The sequence below is a fragment of the Archocentrus centrarchus genome, chromosome 17 (genome assembly GCF_007364275.1).
Source record: "Archocentrus centrarchus isolate MPI-CPG fArcCen1 chromosome 17, fArcCen1, whole genome shotgun sequence".
Taxonomy (NCBI): domain Eukaryota; kingdom Metazoa; phylum Chordata; class Actinopteri; order Cichliformes; family Cichlidae; genus Archocentrus; species Archocentrus centrarchus.
In genome coordinates this window covers 28,415,998-28,434,451 of record NC_044362.1, presented here as the reverse complement: position 1 = coordinate 28,434,451, position 18,454 = coordinate 28,415,998, and the positions used below count along the sequence as shown (strand labels likewise).

At 41.5% G+C, this 18,454-nt stretch overlaps 1 protein-coding gene across 2 annotated transcripts in view; it reads right to left on the bottom strand.

Annotated features, from left to right (window-relative positions):
• Positions 1-236: 236 nt before the first annotated feature.
• LOC115795725 (zinc finger E-box-binding homeobox 1-like) overlaps positions 237-18,454 on the bottom strand; it is a 78,879-nt gene continuing 60,661 nt past the window's right edge. For both annotated transcript variants that reach the window (XM_030751770.1, XM_030751771.1), the window contains exons 3-8: positions 12,098-12,250; positions 10,823-11,025; positions 10,249-10,375; positions 7,544-9,354; positions 5,271-5,448; positions 237-3,564 (exon numbers count right to left, since the gene is read on the bottom strand). In XM_030751770.1, coding sequence (XP_030607630.1) covers positions 2,867-3,564; positions 5,271-5,448; positions 7,544-9,354; positions 10,249-10,375; positions 10,823-11,025; positions 12,098-12,250 — 3,170 coding nt within the window. In that variant the 3' untranslated portion in view covers positions 237-2,866. The remainder of the gene's footprint in view (positions 3,565-5,270; positions 5,449-7,543; positions 9,355-10,248; positions 10,376-10,822; positions 11,026-12,097; positions 12,251-18,454) is intronic.

Here is an 18,454-nt window from a genome sequence, read left to right as displayed (position 1 = left end):
TGACGCTGTGTTTACTAAACACACAATTTGTTTTTATATATTTCCCTAATTGTGTCTTGCTGCTTCTGCATTTTGTAATTCTATTATTTTTCTGTTCACTCCATTTTTTAACTTTGAAAATTTAAAGGTGGAAAGAAGGCTGTGTTATAGGAAGCGTCCCGAGACAAAGACCTTACAGAAAACTTCCATCGGATGCCTAAAAAACAAACGGACTTAAGAAGAAGAGTCACTCTGAATTGCTGTCTTACATTTTATTGTGATGGGGAGTCATAGAAATGGAGCAAACCTAAAATAAAAACAATACAAAAAGACAGTGGATTTACAAAGGGTGTGTAGAGGACAAACAATATGCAGCCTTCAACAGTACAATGGAACAAGTTGGCACAGAACAGAAAACAAGGTGGCGGGATGCTGGAAATTTGGCTTCAAAATATATATATATATATTAAAAAAAAAAGGGAGGAGTAATGTCTTTATAACAAGATCCTTCAATTAAACGGCAACGACTCATGCTTTTAAAAATCACAGAGTTTTAGAATTCAGTAGCTTTATAACGACGCAAAGAGCGGATGCACATGTAACAGTTTCTAATTCTCACTTCATTCCTTTTTTTCTTTTTTAGCTTAAAACAGAAGTCAAGTTTACAGAATACGTGTTTATATTTTAATTTTTTTTCCTTTCTTTTCTTTCTTTTTTTTTTTTGTTAAAACAAACTTTGTCTCCCAGAACCACATTTTGGGATTTTATTTTTTTTTGTTTGTCTTGAGATTATTTTTCATACTAAAATATATTATTGTATCAATTCAAACTACAGTAATGTACACTACAATGTGTAATAAATAACCATAAAAGAAAATATAAAAATAAGACACATAAATATAAAAAAGTCTTCTAAAAGCTAAACAGGTTTTTTTTGTTTTTTGTCTGTGGAAAGGGTTCTAATACTGCCATTGTTGACAAAAACAAACAGAGGACATACTTCAAAAACAAAAAAAAAGTTAAACAGATTATTACTATAAACACTGTCTGGTAAAATAACTCAAAACTCTTTAACAGAGACCACATTCACTAACGCTTGTTACCTTAAGTGCGGGACAGCTTGCCACAATTTGTTTCTTTTAAGCATCTGAAAATAAGTGCACGAGTGAGACAAAATTACCGAGTCTCTCCATCATCGTTAGACTTTAAACTCACGTGGATTTGGTCTGGTGTATTTCTTCCTGAGCCAACCTGGTGAGGCACAATACTGAGTTCGAGTTTAAGTTCAAGGATTTTCAAAATTTGGATTTACGAAGCTCAAAAGTTGAAAACTGATTCTCTTACGTTATAACAGCAACACTAAAATCTTCTCAACAATTTAAACACATTTCATCACTTTAAAACTTCATAGTCTGGACCGACAAAGCTGCGGCCGCTGGGTGCTGTTGAGTTACTAAGCAGGTAGCGGGAACAAACGCAACACTTCTAGAGAAGCATGTAGAGCTAATTAACTGATTGATAAATTCTAAATATTCTCTGGCTTTAACTTTTCTCTGTTTTTACATCGTAAACTGAATCATTGTGGATTTTAATTTGGCAGATCAAACGAGTTACGATGACCCCAGCTGGGCTGTTTGGGTGGGTTCTGTCTTTTTACAGACTAAACAGATTAAATAGTGAAGAGATTAATTAACATGTTATATACTGTTTCTCAAGTTTCCTACTCTGCTGCTGTGACAAATCTGCTGTTCTGTGCAAGTCAACAAACATTAGTCAACATGGCTCCTGTGTAAGTAACAGAGGGACATAATACTGGCTACATGTGTGAGGAAAAAATAATAATACTGTTCAATGGCACTTTTAACAGCACACAGGTCTTGCATAAGGCTGGAGGCATTGGGGTGGAGCAGGAAAAAATAAAAAAAAAAGCCCCGATCCTTCACATACAGTTTGACTTCATATATAAGCTGATAATACTGAAACACTCACTGAGAACCAAAATAACCAAAATAAGGAGAAGCTTGGTAAGAACAGGCGCGTCTGTTTTGGAATCTGCAGCTGAGCCACGAGGCTGGAGTCTGCTTTTAAGTCTTCACCTGGAGACTCCACCCGTTCAGGCTGCGCTGAGCAGCAAAACAAAGGCGCCTCATGCTGGCTTTGAGGTTGTGACTCTGCCTTCCCTGATAGGACAAATTTGGTTATGGCGTACAGAAGCCGCATTCTCATCCCGGACTCCCCATCCCACCCCAAACCCTCCCCCAAGAATACTTTGTTTTCCTTAAGGCTAACAGTCAAACTGAAAACAACAGTAATGCTAGCTAGCAAAGAGTAACACTAACACAAACAACATCTTGCTAGCTAGTGTACATATATAACACTGAAGGGCATACAATGCATGAGGCATGTATCCATAGGTAAACCAGGAATACTGTAGTGCAGAGGTTTTTGTTCGTAGAACTCAATAAAATACTGATTTTAGGAAACTTCATTGGCAATAAAAAGGTATAGAAATCTTTCTCATCTTTACAGGATAAAAGGTTTTCAAACAAGATTAGTTAACACTGACCGAGTGAAAAGAAACAAAACAAAGCAACCTGGGATGTCTCAGTAACAAGTCTAATGAGCTGATGGATGAGTTCTACTTTAAAATCTGTACTTCTATAAACAATTTTGAACACTGATATTTAATTTTCACAAAGAAAAAGTCACTGTTTTTGTTTTTTCTTTTTTCAAGTTCAGGCACACCTGGGTTTTTGTACACAGTAGTGGACCGTTAAGATCAGGCAACTGCCGTGACTTTCTTCTGATGGCAAGATGTGGTTTCTGTCTGAGATTACCCGACTTCAATGACCGACACATTCCAACTGTCCCGAAGAATTTTCTTCCTTCATTTGGCGTTCGTCACCACTTCCTCTGCTGTTTCGGTGCTTTCTGTCCCGTCCCTGATGCTGCTGTTTGTATTCGCTTCACAGTCTGCCGTTTTCTCTGCAACCACACTCGCTGATTCCTCCTTTTCCTCGCTTCTTTCCTCCATCTCGGCATTCCCCACGTGGTCATCCCCCAGCTCGACTTCTACTACATCACAGGCAAACTCCTCCTTCCCCTTATCTCTTTCAGTCTCTTCTTCTGCTGTCGCCTCTTCCTCTGCTAACTCCTCTCCCTCTTCGTCGTCGTCGTCGTCATCGAAATTACCCTCGTAGATCTCGCACTCGCCGTCGTCCACCTGCACCACTCTTATGTCATCCATGCAGATGGCCTCATCTTCCTCTTCTTCACTCTCCCTCTCATCTGAGTCCATTTGGGAGGGTGGGGTCGTGGTCCGGCTGTCTGACTGCAGCCTGCCGCTTGGGCTGCCGAGCTCTGACTGATCCCTGCGTGGCCCCGAGCCGGAGTTTGGCCCGTCCTTCTTGCAATAGGAGTAGCGGTGGTTCATGTGCTGGGAGTACGAGCCTGAGTGAGAGAAACGCTTGCCGCACTTGTCACACTGGTAGGGTTTCTCACCAGAGTGCAGCCTCGAGTGTTCGATCAGGTGGTGTTTGTGTTTGAAAGCCTTCTTGCAGACGTTGCACTCGTGGGGTCGTTTTCCTGCAAGTGAAACCAGAGGGAGTTAGAGAGGATTCCTGCTTCTTTCGCTCCATAAATCAAACTGTAACTGACTGTAGAAAAAACATTCTTACTCAACAGTGTTCACTCGTTATGATTACTGATTACTGAAGGCAGTAGTTCCAAACAAGGCCTGTCATCAATAGCAGTTTTCTCGCTCATCAAAGTAAACACAAGCAGGTTTGAGCCATTCGAATATTCACGTCCACAAGAGGGCAAACCAGAACAACAGGATAAAAACTACATGCATAGGTGCATTTGTTTCAACATAAACTTTTGAAAGATCTTCATACAATAAATAAAATAATTAGATGATACAGAATGGACATTTAGTATCTTAGCTAAACAATTCTTTTTCTCAACATGAAATGGTAAATAATGAAACCATCGTGGGCTGGCACAAAGCTTTTTGAACGAGCCTGCTCATCACTCAGTCAGATTTCACACTATTGCAGATTACCAATCAAAACCGGGATGAGCCTCAGAGGGTAAGTCACTGTATCCGTAGTCTGGTTATGAATTACTCAGCCATCATTATCGCTGAAGCACTGACCCCTCAGTTCATATCTGACCACTTAAGTTAGGTTAAATCGTTTACTCCGTCTCTCTCCCTGCATCGGCAGCAGTGCGGGCCTGAAGTCTGAAGGTGCGAGAGCTGCAGAAAAATAAGACTGCAGCCAAAACATAGAGCCAGATGCAGTAAGGGTAGTAGGACCACCGCTCCACCGGCTTTGCACTCTCTGCAGCGAGGGAGACAGACAGCTGCTGGCAGTGGCTGTCAATGACATCAGTCTGCCGGAGGCTACAGATAAAAAGTTAGCCTGCATGGCTAAATCTGACACATTTACATAATTAACTTAAGTGCTTGTGTTAATTATTGTACACTGTACCTTTTAAAATAAAAAAAACAATCATTTTAGAAATAATGCAAAACATTTAACACCCAATTAAGGGAAAACAATTTAAACAGCAGTTTATAATCCGGGCAGCACGGTGGCGTGGTGGTTGGCGACCCTGAACATTATAAGCAGAGGAGAATGAATGGATGGATGGGAATATAATTAATTGGGACACTTAAAAAATATAATTTGTCATTTGCTCACAAATGGGTGTCAAAAGTTCACATTGTTATTAAACAAAGAAAGCTTGGGCGCCTCTCTTCTATAATGCAATTGCAAAGTTGCTTTAAGTACATGTAAAGAGGTCAGTTTTTGTAAATTCAGAAAGTAACACCGCATACCAGTACTCATTAAAACTTAAAAGCCTCTAATAATGTGTGGCTTTGATCATTTTCTTTAAACAGACTTTAAAGCACTTTTAGAGTATTTGACTGTTTTTTTTGTTTTTTTTAAAGTGGATGATGTCATGGCTGAATCAACACCCACAGTAGTGCAGTGTACAGATAACTGCTAACAGATTTTAATAAAACCACACGCCAATGTGACACTATCTGGAGCTTCAGGGAAAATATCCTGTTTAATTCACCACACGAGTTACGTGTCTATAAGCACTGATGACAACTGGTACATTTACAGGCCAGGTGTCCCATAAAACTCCCCGAGTACAACTTACTTAATGAGGGATGATGTCACAAGTAAATCAGCCTTCAAAACTCTTTTGAAAAGTAACAGAAACCCTGCTTACTAACCTAAATGTGACAAACTGACATTAGCCTTAAAGAGACGTACCTGTGTGTTCATATTTGTGCCTGAGCAGGGAGCTGCCCTTCTGGAAGACCTTGGAACAAAGATCACAGGGGTAGACGCCATTTTCAAGCCGCCGCTTCTTCATCACCAAGGCTGAATCGGAGTCGTTCTGCTCCTCCACTGTGGAAACGCCCTCAGAGCTGCTCTCCAAATGCGTCTCCTGTTGGAAACACAAAAAAAGGTACTTTGTAGTCACATTATTTACTGGCCTGGCCTGTCCTGTCCTGGTAATACTGCCACCAAAGTTAGAAAAATTAGCATCACACTCATTACTTAAATCCCTCTGATTGTGTGAGAGGTAGATGCTATTGTAAAGAGTTCATATTTTGACTGAGTTGTTCTTAAAATGATACCTCAGGACCTGCAGTGAAGTTATTTAAAGTCTATGACTGACAGAGTCAAGCAGCAGCCTTCTTGGCTGAAAATGTGACGCTAATGCCCAACAAAAATGTCCAACACTGCAGCATTAAAAAGCATGTTTACAGCCTGGTGCTTATATCGCGTTTGGCCTCTTTGAATGGTTTTCTCCTTCGTTTTTAGTCTGTGTCGCCTGTACAGTTTTTGGATACAGCTTTCTAACCAGCACTGGCTGACAATTCAGCGCTCCACCTTCTTGTTGAAACACGGTAACTTCTGGCTAAAATCATATGACGTAGCAGTGACAGCGACATCCATCAGGATCTTTAAAGCCTGCCTATATGACTGCCAAATATCTCTGAAAAAGCCCAGCTCCTATCTACTGATGTAATTCATGCTGCAGTCCAGATGGTTTCCATCAGCAGCGCCACAGACACAAGGTCTCATGTTTAAGCAAATTTGGTTTTGAGCCTATCATGTTACTTGTATTACACAAGATGTAATGAGGACAGGATGTTAAAATGTTTAATGAGTTCATTGGACTAATGTCAGAGAGGGAAACTGAGCTAACTGTATTGCTGAACTAGACAGGAACAGTTCAGGTAAATGGAATCGGAGAATAACCTAAAAACTAATGAGTCATTATTGGTAAAATGGAAACTTCAGGTCATCAAAAGTCACAACCACAATGACGACGACGTCTGCTGCATCCTGGCTCCCACCGGCTCGTGCTCAAGTAACTAATATGTTTGTTGTTTTCCCTGAAATAATTAATGGCTTGTAGAAGAATCTGATGACTGCTGTGTGCTGTTGGGTGACTGCTGCGATTGCCACTTTGACAGCGAAACTTGTGTGAACCTTGCCCTGTCGCAGGCTTTTGGAACTTCTGTTGTAAGAAGATTGATGTTTCTCTTGACACACATTTCTGCCTTTTTTTTTTTTTTTTTTTTGTGGTAAACAGCTGATACTAACAGGATGCTTTTGATTTGGGGTTAACTGGGGTACTTTCCGCAGCAAAATGTACCTAAAGTTAGCGTTTCCAGTAAGCCAGAGTTACTTTGTTCACAAATAGAACGTGTTTCTGAGGGTAAAAGGACTCCCTGGGAAGGTCCTCGCTTAAAAAAGGAAAATGGTGATTCTGTGCTGGTCATGTCCTCCTCCTTTTTAAATGTCCAATTTAAGGAGAAAATATTTGTGGTTAATACTGAGTCACATAAAATTATTGTACAGATTCAAGTTAGGCTCTGGGAAAGTCATATGGAAGTTTGAGGTACAAATTAATCAACAATAAAACTGCATGTTAGAGCCACAATGTTTTTAGACCTCATCCGCTTGAACGTACATTATGGCCAATGAATACTGAACTCTGTGGATATTGAATTTATGGGTCCAAAGAGCAATGTGCTTTGATGCTTGAAGGTAGGCATGCCTGACAACCAATCACTCTAGGCAAGCTAACAGAGCTCTGATCACGAGCCAATGTGCTCATCACAGCTCTGCTGCTAACTCTGTTCATACATATAACGTGGTTATCACTCTGCAATGAGCTCCTCCTTCTGATGTTGCATGGCAGATTACACAAGCAGCTATGTCCCTCTCTCAGGGTACTTTATTTATGTAGCTGGAAATACAAGTGCTCGAAAAGTGGACCTTTTCTCAGTTCTTTTGCACAATCAAATTAAAACAACGGATCCACAACTCAGTTCATCTATGCATGACGTCACCCCACTCAAAGTGAATGAGAGGTGAGGGCATCGAAGACTGAAACAGTGAATCCTCCTTAAATAATGTGTAAAAAAAAACTTGCAACTACCTACAGCATCTTTCTTTGAGCATCTTATTCCTAGTGACTGGTTACACAGTGATTCCACAGTGATACGGTGTTTAACATTACCAACCTTATGACCATTGAGAACAACAGTCTTTGCTCCAGTGGCATTGCCAGCTGTAGTGGCGTAGGTATATGTAAGCTGGGGGATGAGGATGGTGCGCTTCGTTGTGGTGTTGATGGCGTTGAGGCAGCCCACCGTGCCCTGACCAGCAATGGCCACTAAGGTGGGCAGCTGTGCGGTAGTGACGATGTTAACAGGTCTTCCGGTCTGAGGTGTGGTGACGTAGATGGTTCGACCCTCGAGCTGCTCCTTCCTTAAACAGGTCAGGTTCAGAGGCTGTTCTTGCTGTTTGACGGGAGGTGTGGCCGTTTTGTTTTCTGATTCTGCTGTGATATGTTTGGGAAGAGAGAGGTCCAGAGGCTCTGCCTGGGAGTCAGAAGCCTCTGGGTCTTCTGGCTCACTTTTAACAATGACAAGGTCCTCGTTGTTGAGTGATTCAGAGTCTGATGGGGAAGCGCTGCGAGAGCCTGATGAGGCTTTGTTGGATGCTTCTTGGATTGTATTGTCTTCTTCTTCTTCCTCTTCATTCTTACTCAAAGGGGCCTCTGAGCTGGAATTTGTGGCATCAGTGTCTTTAGAAACTGCTTTTGCATCGCTGTGGCCTTTGCTCATATTTTTCCCAGATTTCATCTTGATAAACCACTTTCTAACCACTTCCATTGGAATACTGACAGACTCTGAGATCTTTGTCAGCTCCTCCTCACTGGGGTTGGCATTGGAGGCAAAGTAGGTCTTAAGGAGTGAAAGGAGGTCATCGACAGGTGGCTCCTCCAGGGTCACCCCTGCCTCGTTTAGCAGAGCGGCGAAAGACGGGTCCAAAGCAGCAGAGTCAACGGCCTCTCCATTGGCTGCTTTGCGATGCTGGAGAAGATGCAACGCCTCCAGATTGTCAGGACAGTCGTCGCAAAGTAAACATGTACTGGTGGGTTTTGGCATCTGAGCTGATTCTGAAGTTTTATCAGTTGCCGTTTCTGTCTGCGTGGCTGCCTCTGTCTCCGCATCTGCGACAGGGACTGATTCTGGTTCTGTCTTCACAATTGTAAGATCAGCCGCCTCTTGAGTTTGGGGCTTATCTGTTGCAGTTGGAGTGGGAGCTGCAGCAGCCACAGTCGCGATAGTAGGAGGCAGAGTAGGGTTGTTTTTGACAACAAGCGGTGTAGGCTGGGTGGTGGCAGTTGTGGCAGCTGCAGGGCTAATGCTGTAGTTGATGATGATCTTCGTGGTGCCATCGTGATCCACAAAGGCAGGAAGGCTGATGATCTGTTGCTGCGGCTGCTGGACTACAATTCCCTGCTTCCCCTGTGCCACCACCCCATTGGCTGAACCCAGCACCTGCCTGAGCACATTTCCATCCATCGCTACCTTGAGCACATTCTGCAAGTCATTAAGATTGATACTGATAGGTGACATCAGGCCCACTGTTGGTACAACCATAGCCACACCCTGAGGCAGGGTTGCAGCTGGGACCACAGTTGGCTGTGTCGTTCCTCCGTTCACCACACCGTTACTGCCAGCTGAAGTCGCTGGTGCCGCCGTCACAGCCTTGCACTCAATTTCCACAGGTTCTGATTTGATTTGGGTGACAGGCAGCTGCTCCTGGAGGGGTTTGCTTTCAGTCTTCTCTTTAAGAACCATACGTGCCGGAGCGATCACAACAGGCCTCGTCTGTGCAGGCGCTGGGGGAGACTTAATCGATGTTCGAGCAACACCGTTGGGGGGTGTAGCACCCACACACTTTTTGCTACTGATGTGGGAGCTGTAAGAGCCTGAGTGGGAGAATCGCTTCTTGCAGTTTGAGCATTCATATGGTTTCTCACCTAAAAGTGCCAGAGAGAGAGAAATTACACAAAACCTTCAAAGTGAAGACCCAAAACATGAAAAATCAAAAACATTTTATACTTTTATTATAGCACTGACAAATTATTACAACAGAAGAATATAGTTAGAATTTGTTGCCTAGGCTCCAAGCTTAAAAAACATTTATGAATACTTGTTCTATGTGTCGGGTTTTAATTGCCCTGCTTTCCTTCTTTAAAACTGTTCAAAATTAACTAACGCTGTTGGCAGAATGTGAAGAAACAACAGCTATCAACTGAAGCTGGAGTGGGGCCAGGATGTACCTACATCTATTACCAATTTTGCAGCACAAGATTGTGCAGCAGGCCAGTGTAACCTTTATTTAACCAGACAAGTCATTAAGAACACATTCCTGTTTCCACTGCAGCTTACAAAAAGGCAAAGGCTTATGGGAAATGGGGATCGGGATAAAAAGAAGCATAAAAAAGTTTAATCAACGGTAGCACAGATCCAAAAACGCTTAAACAGACCAACTGACAAAACGCTGCTCCCTGACTGATACCATAAAGCCACTAGAGGGGCTTTATGGTGTCCCATTTGGACAAACAATGTCAGTGTGTCTAAAGGGAAGTGAATATCAACATAGCTTACCAACTGCAATAAGGAAATGCTCCATATAACCAACTTTAAAGAAAACATCTCAAATCTGGTGTGTTTACATGTATTATTGTAAATAATGCCTATCAAATAAGCAAACAAACAAAAAACTCAAAAGTATCTGCAAATGAATGCGTATATTTTATGATAATTATTATTCAATTACAAACATGGTGAGTGTTCGATGATTGGAGAGGCCTTTAGTTTGGAACAGCTACACAGACTGTACCGGGCTCTGCATGTGTGCAGCAGCTCACCGCTGTGAATGCGCAGGTGCTCCTTCAGGTGGTGTTTGTATTTGAAGGCCTTGGAACATTCGGTACACTTGAACTTGCGGGTTCCACCCGTTCCTCCTGATCCTCCTGTCGACTGGGAAACGTGACGCTGAGACAGAAAAAAAGTGTGTCTGTTTTTGTTTCTTCTGTTATTTAGTTCTTTTAAACTCAGATTAATATTTTATAGGAAGTCTGTGTGAAAGCTTTGACGTTTTTTGAAAACAGCAAATATATGTAGTTTCTTCTGTTGCTCAAGGGGGACGTATTTTTGCTTATATAACAGACTGAATCTCATGAATAATAAACCAAAGTGCATTAAAACGAGAACACAAAATTATAATAACAAAAGAACAAAAAAAAAAAAAAATCAAAGAATTAAAGCTGAAAAATGTTCATGCTTGTGATCCTGAGGACCATGCTATGTCTGAGTATTAATTTCTGCTTCAAACTGCTCATTACTGTATTATCAGACCTGATTTCACTCTTAGTTTGGTGCACTGTGCCTTTGTTAAAGTTCTCACGCGTGAGCTGGCACCTTCATGCTCAGAGGTGGTACCTGCTCTCTGGAGCCCCTGTGGTGGCTCATGTGCCTCTCCAGCTGCGAGCGATAGGTGAAGGTGTAGCTGCAGTGCGAGCAGCTGTAGTTATCCTCACTGGTCTCGTGGCGATACTTAATATGTTCCTTCAGCGAGGCGTTGCGCTTGTAGCCCCGGGAGCAGTAGGGGCAAGTGTGCAACTGGGAGAAAGAATCAGGTGTTCCTGTGGTGGAAATAAAAGGAGAGGTGGATGATAGATGATGCTTAAACTTTGCTATCCTTCATCTGTCTCATCCTGCCTGCAAACTTCATTTGAAGAGCAAATAGTCAAACAGCTGCTCCTCCTCCTGCACCTTTCTGATGTCAGATAAGGGGATGTTGTTAGTTCGTTTCCTTAACTTTGCTCTCCAGCATTCGCAACCATGTCACACAGTGTTTAGCCAGCTGTACAGAGGGGAAAAGTGAGATTCCTATGCATCTGACTGTTTCTCCCAAACCCAACCCTCATATCCCACTCTGGACTGTATAAATGATGCTGCTAATGGAGCGCTTGATACTAAAGTGTCTAGACTTGGAAAACTTTGAAGTTGCTGTTTGTACTGTATATGGCAGATTTGTGTGACAGTCTCTCTGTTGTCTAGTTGTAATACCTGACTGAAATGCTGACACCGGATAACCAAAGGTCTAGCTAGTTTATAGCTAAAATGCCCACAGTCCCACTCATTTACTGCTCGCTTCTGAGGAGAGTATTAAGCAGAGTATAGCATGTTGCTAACTCCACAATGTTGCTGCAATCAGTGCAAGCCAAATGTTTTGCTGCTGGCAGCCAAACATGAGCATTTTCAAGGGATTAGTTTTGTGAAGTGGAGCTGTATAAGGTAATTATCTACAGCCACGGCAGTCAGCACCCCACCAGGTTGGTGACGCAGACAGGAGCAAATTATATCATGTCTACCTACTAAATCTATATCAGCTTTAATCTGATCAGTCTGTTGTCACCGCTGTCAGACAGTTATCAGATATACTGTATATTTTGTAGCAGTCTTTTTGTTTTTTTTTTTATCCTTTTTTATATTTAATATAATTCTGCTCATTTTGCCTGGACATTTTACTTTCTGTATACTCATCGATATCCACGCAACCTGTTAACTGATGCTAACTCCAAAATGAATTCTATTCTCCACTTAGTCCTCCAGTGAGCAGGAAGCAGTTGAAATTCCACATTGAAAATTTTAATAGTAATATTTGAACACATACGTTAAAATATCACCTAATGACTGGCGTGCATGTGTTACCGTTTTCATCAGCTCCTCCTGTCTCTGTTGGACTCTGCTCGTCCTCGGGGGCTTCGGGATAGATGATGGCGGTGTCTCCCTGCTGGAGAATCTCCTCGACTAGAGCATCCTTTACTGCCTCCTCCTCTTCTTCTGATGCACACTCCTCCTTCACTAAAAACACAGATGTACAAAGTTTAGTGTTGATGTACACAACGAACACAGCTATTCCCTAAGGACAGCACAGATTATTTATTTCTTGCCTTGGATGTTCCCTCTATCATCAGTTTTCCACAAAAATAGGAAATGAAAAATAAATGACTGGACTTCTTGGGCTGAATGACTTCCCATTTAAATCATCTGATACTATTTTCACTGTGAGAAATCCTTTCTATGAGCTCATACTTAAATAATCACCACTAGAGAGTGCCACATAACTATGCCAGTTTCTGTACGGTGTTATGTTTACATTCCTAAAATATTTTTTGTTGGACATTTCTAAAAAATTGCAAAGCTGTGGAAAAACTATTCTTAAAAAGAGGCTAACATGGTTTGAAGCTCCCCAAAAATGGAAGATTCTGGATTTGGGAAAACTAAGGACACCCTAGTATTCAGTAGCTTGTAGAGCCACCTTTACCAGCAATAACTTGAAATACTCATTTTCTGAATGACTTTATCAGTCTGTCACATCATTGTGGAAGAATTCTGGCCCCTCTTCTTTACAACATTCCTTCAGTTCATTGAGATTCGTGGGCATTTGTTCATGCACAGCTCTACAAAGGTCCTACAGAGGTAATCGGGTTGAATTTTGGACTTTGACTGGTCCATTGCAACATCTTGATTCTTTTCTTTTTCAGCCATTCTGGTGTAGTGTCCTTAGGATCATCCTGTTCCAGTTTTAGCTGTTGGACAGATGACCTTGGATTCGACTCTAGAACATTTCTGGTACAGAAAGAAGTTCATGGGTGACTCAGTGACCGCTGGTGTCTAAATCATCACCCCCTACACCACTGTGTTTGACAGTTGGTAAGAAAATCTGCTTTCATAGATGTAGTCACACATGATGATGATCAATTAATCAAGAGCATTTGATTAATTGGTGGATTCTTACCCTTCTAATTACTATGGAAGCAGTAAGGGTGCACTTAGAATGTTTTCACATGACTATGCAGTCCAGTAAAAACTGTAATGCCCTGCAAATGCTGTCTGAAACTCTGTAAATGTTGTCATATTTAAATATTCAAAATATTATCTATTTTGCAGTCAAAGGTTCGACTGAAAAACAAACTGTGATGCTGTACTATCGTGATAACTGGGACAATATTAAAAACATACTTAAAAACATGCTTCCTACAAACCCGTACTATGATTTTTTTCCCCCCTAAAACGCATTTACGTATATTCAGTAATATCTTTAATTATCTACAGCTACAGCCAGCTTACGCTGCTGCAGCAGCTGAACTGTTAGTGACGTTCGAGTTCACTTGGAACAGCTGCTTTGCTGCACAGACAGAGACAGTATGTGTTTTCCTGCAACCATAATGAGCCTTACAAAGAATAATTACAGCCCTGGGCGTGATTCAAACGTGGCACTTCAGAGGAAAACGACTCAGGGATGTAACAGTGGCACCACACTGACAGTCCGTCCTCTACCCAAACACTCCCTCTCATTAAACCCAACATACTCCTCTATTCAAATTAACCTTAAGTAGCCGACATGGAACAAAACAGACAGCAATGAATATGCTCAGACAAACTAAATATCCGAAGTGCTGCAAAAGGCACTGCATGCAATTTTATACCAAAAGCATTTTGAGAAGATGTTGACCTAAATGCATGTTTGACCAAGTTATAATTTGCTGTTATCTGTTACTTCACATGTTTACAGAGCATAATCAAAAAAGGAGGCAAAGAAGGCCAAGCCACTTATTTGAAGAAGACAATTTAGGATCAAAGCCTCCCCCATTTCCCCCTTTTTTTTTGAAATTTCAATAAATCAAAGTATGCGAAGACTATGACACATTTTCCAACGCTCTCCTTCTTTTTCCCATCCATGATCATTCACAGCGCACAGTTAAACGAGACAGCTATACAGATAAAACGTCAGACTGCAGGAGACGTAAAGTAAGAGAAACCAACTGCAAGTCTTTTTTCATTAGAACTTTGCAGCTTTCTTTCAAACACTGCACCTCCTGTTTATAACACAGGGTCCCTGTTAAGCAGCTGAAGTCTCAGCACCAATCTGAGATAATGCTGATGGCATAATTTATTTTTCCACTAACCCTACCCCCAGATTTCCTTGTCGAAGGAAACTAAACTCCTCTGTAAAAGTGGAGGAGTGGTGGAAGTGAGCGTGATGTTAAGGCATACAAAATAAGCGGCTTATCCACTAATTTCAATCGTCAAGTTGTTCGATTCCCGATGTTTACAGTCGGCATGCAGAATATCTTTACGCAAGATACAAAACCCCAAATTACCCTTCATGCATCGGCATGAGTATCTATGATGGTTTAAATATTGGTGCATGAATGTTTGGCTGTAAATGGCTGAATATTCTTTTGAATGTAAAGCACTTTGAGTGGTGCACTAGTAAATGGATTCAAAGTATGTAATGTTCAGTTTATAGTAATTTTCTTTATTTTAGAGCTGACACATATCTGTTTTCTGCTTTTTCTTTGCTCGATGCATCTTTTTGTTTGTTTTCTTTCAGTGTTTTTATTCTTGATTTTTCAGCAGTAACTATATTTTTTATTGCTCTGAGCAGGATCTCATCACACTCAGTGGAAGGCGTACTCTTGGTGTTGTGCTACGCATAAAATGTCATAACAAGTGAAAAAGAGGAACTTGGCCAGAGAGGTTACTTCACTTTCTGAGTATTAAAAACAATGATAAGAGAGAGCAGTGAGGTGAAACTGTGACCAGTGTTGTCATGGTGCTCAAGTATTTTAAATGCATGCAGAATCAGCAGGAAAGGCCACGCCTCTTCCTGCTGAGCCGTGTCAAGGACAGGTGCAGGTATGTGTGTGTGTGTGCGCGTGCGTGCGTGTAGTCAGCAGGATCTGCAATCACAGAACCAGTCATAAAAAGAAAAAGAAAGGAGGGGTCTGTGCTGAACTCTGTGTGTGTGTGTGTGTGTGTGTGTGTGTGTGTGTGTGTGTGTGTGTGTGCCTTTATAAAGAATAGGCGGGCCCAGGACGAGCCCTGTTAAGCCTCATATTAAACACAAAGATCTTTACTTCCCATGATCTCATCCAAAAGCTTTCCAAATCTCTTTTCCCCCTCTGAGACTTGCTCATCTACCTTCAAGCTTCATTCTCCACCTCTCTTTACTCATTCCTTTCTCTTATCGCCGCTTTCATTCTCTCTCGTGATCCTCATTTCCACCTTTCTCCTTATCTTAGTCCTTCCTTCAGTTTATTTATGTACAGCATTCAACACCCTCTGTCTTTAAACACTTAAATCAGGTTAGGGAAAAACCTCATTCCTAAAACAACTCTGTAACAGGAAAACCTGAAAGAAACTTCAAGAAGAACGACTCAGTCTCTTAAATCTGTTCAAGAATATGCCCTCACTGAGCAGACTAGAAACACATTTTGGACCCTTGGCATTTGAAAGCTGAGCTCTTTCAAGTCTGCATTTAGGAAAGCGTGGGGATGAATGTGGAAATGCTGACCTTGAGCCTGACCGCAGACCTTTGTGTTAGTAAAATCAAGGATACAAGCTTTCAGTCGGCTTTGACGCTGATTTTAAATGGAATCAGCGTCCAATTCGACACACAGTGCAACTGCATTAAGCCATTTCCATGATGATTTGGGGCATTTAATATAATACTGTGACAAACTTGACTTCCTGCTGGATTAATGTGCTGTATTCATCATATGCAATTCACAGTTTTGTAATTCTTCATTTCTTAAATAATCAAAAGTGTCAAAAACCTACACAGCTGTCAAAAAATGATGGGGATACACAAGATGCATGTTCATATTTCTTCAACAGGGATCTTCCTGGCTCAGAACAGGTTTTTGTGTGGTGCAGTTTTTCATAAGCATGGGTCCACCTACATTAAAGGCAATGACCATATGTGGCAGAATCTTATTTCCCATCATCTGATGAGCAAAATTATTCATAGAGGTAATTCATGAAGGTAGTTAAGAAAAACAGTGCAGTGGTGGGTATTTTCATTTGGCTCTGGCTATAACCTCTTTGCAGAGGTCACCAAAAATAGACACTGTTAAATAGTGAAAGTGATAACAGTTGGGAAAACAGCAGGTTTAACAAGCCAAGGCTACACACTTACTGAGTCATTATTTACAGAACTGTATAGCTATAATAAAATGATTTCTATCTGTCCCAAAAGCAGCAGAAAGGAATCGAGAATCGACGTCCTTTCTGTTAAATGACAACCTGATTCACAGCCAGATCTTAGTTGTAATACTCATCATTGTTGTTTGCCATTCAAAAGAGAGAGAACAAAAATGCTCCATTTTCAGCTCACTACAAAGCGACTTCAAAACACTCATGTGGATGGCTGTCATGTTTTTGTTTTTTTCAAAATTAGCCTTCCTCCGCTCCCTTTCTGGCTTTGTCTCTTCCTCGTCTTCCACCACATTACGTCTACTTGCTTCCTCCATTTCTCCCCTCCCCACCTTTTCTTTCTAATCTAGCTTCATCTCCCTCCCTCCTTCACTTGCTTTACTTCCCTCCATCACCCCTTCCTTGCCACCCCCTCCACTCGATACACCTCTGCATATTTTCCCACCGCACTCCACAATTACACTTAATGCCTCACAAAGAAAAGACGTGCCGTAATGACGACCGGGACCCCGTAACACACACATGTGGAATATCAGAATGGAATGAAAACAGGAAATCACGTGTTTCGCACACACGCAAACACACACACACACATATACTTGCATACTTATACACACCAGCTGAGTTATTCACATGCACTCTCAGCACACACAACTCGTATACCTTGCCAGAACCTGTCACTGTGAGTCCGTGGTGAATTTATAAGGCAGGATGGATTGGAGCTGCAGTGCGGCCCAGACTGCAGGGGGAGAAGCGCGCACTAATCTCTCACCAGAGGACAAATTCAACACCAGCTGCTCTCAGTTCTCTCTCCTTTCGCCTCAGACGGGGAGGAAAGAAAGGAGTCAAAGTCAGACTATCCAAAAATATCACGCAAAGCCTTTGAAGGGTTCCCACTGTGGCCTTACAGCGCCGCAACATTTCATGACTTTTCCATGACTTCCCTCCAACACCATCAGAGCTCCTCCACACACACTAAATATGTAACTCCTTCCTGGTTTGTTAATGTTTTTCTAAAGGAGTGAACAGGCTGGTTTCAACTGCAGGTGCAGCTGAAAAATAACAGGTACTGTCATGAAAACATGAGTCAGTTCAATGCATTATATTACCAACACTATATTACCAGAATGCCCCCAAAGAACAAACTACCGCTACAAGTACTGCTGCAACTAATACTACTGCTGCGTTCCTGCTTTAAGCTGTTCAGGCTTCGCAGGTTTGGCATTTTTCAAAGCTATCATAATGTCATTGTTATAGCACTTGTATTAACATTTTATCCATTTTAAAAGCTATTATTACTGCAAAGTCAAGAGAATTAGTGCATAACTACAGGCGCGAGTTTGTCATCCTACCTTATTACCATGAAAGGCACCTGACAGGAACGGTCAAAGGTCAAAAAACAAACCATTCAGTCAATAAAGAAAGTGTCTCTCTGCTCAGCACTGTATATTTTTCTTGCCTCACAATTCTCAATCAAAAGCTTTATAAGAAATATAAGAAGGCCTTCATAGAGCGTCAACAATAGATTATTTTATTAACAAAAGTGTACAAACCTAGGTAGTCACTCTAGCTGACCAGACACACCCTTTTACTAAAATTAATCTATGACTGTTCTGATAAGTAAGCTAATTAACTGAAGTGGGAGCTGTTATGCTTTTAAGCGCTCGTTGAAGCACTCCTCTCTTTAAAGCCATCCTCACTTTAAGCCAACTTTCCTCTGATTGGCTGCCCTCTTCAAACAGAAGCTTTGAACAGCAGATGCAGGGCTTCTGTGCTCGCAGCTATAGCTACCTGAGATGACCATAAACCAAAAAAACAAAACAAAAACAAATTGCTGATTAGACTTGTGTGCTTGCAGGCATTAGCTGGGTGATGTTGAATTTGTAGTTAATGCTGTGAAGTCAGGACCAAAAGTGACACTATCACATGTATTTCTATGGTTATTATCTGAAAAGCCCTCTAAAAACACCAGTTAAAGCCTGCACTATACTGGATATCTGATGCAGTACTTTATAAATAAATACACAAGATGCAGACCTGTAGGGTTTGTTGACCAATCAGAAG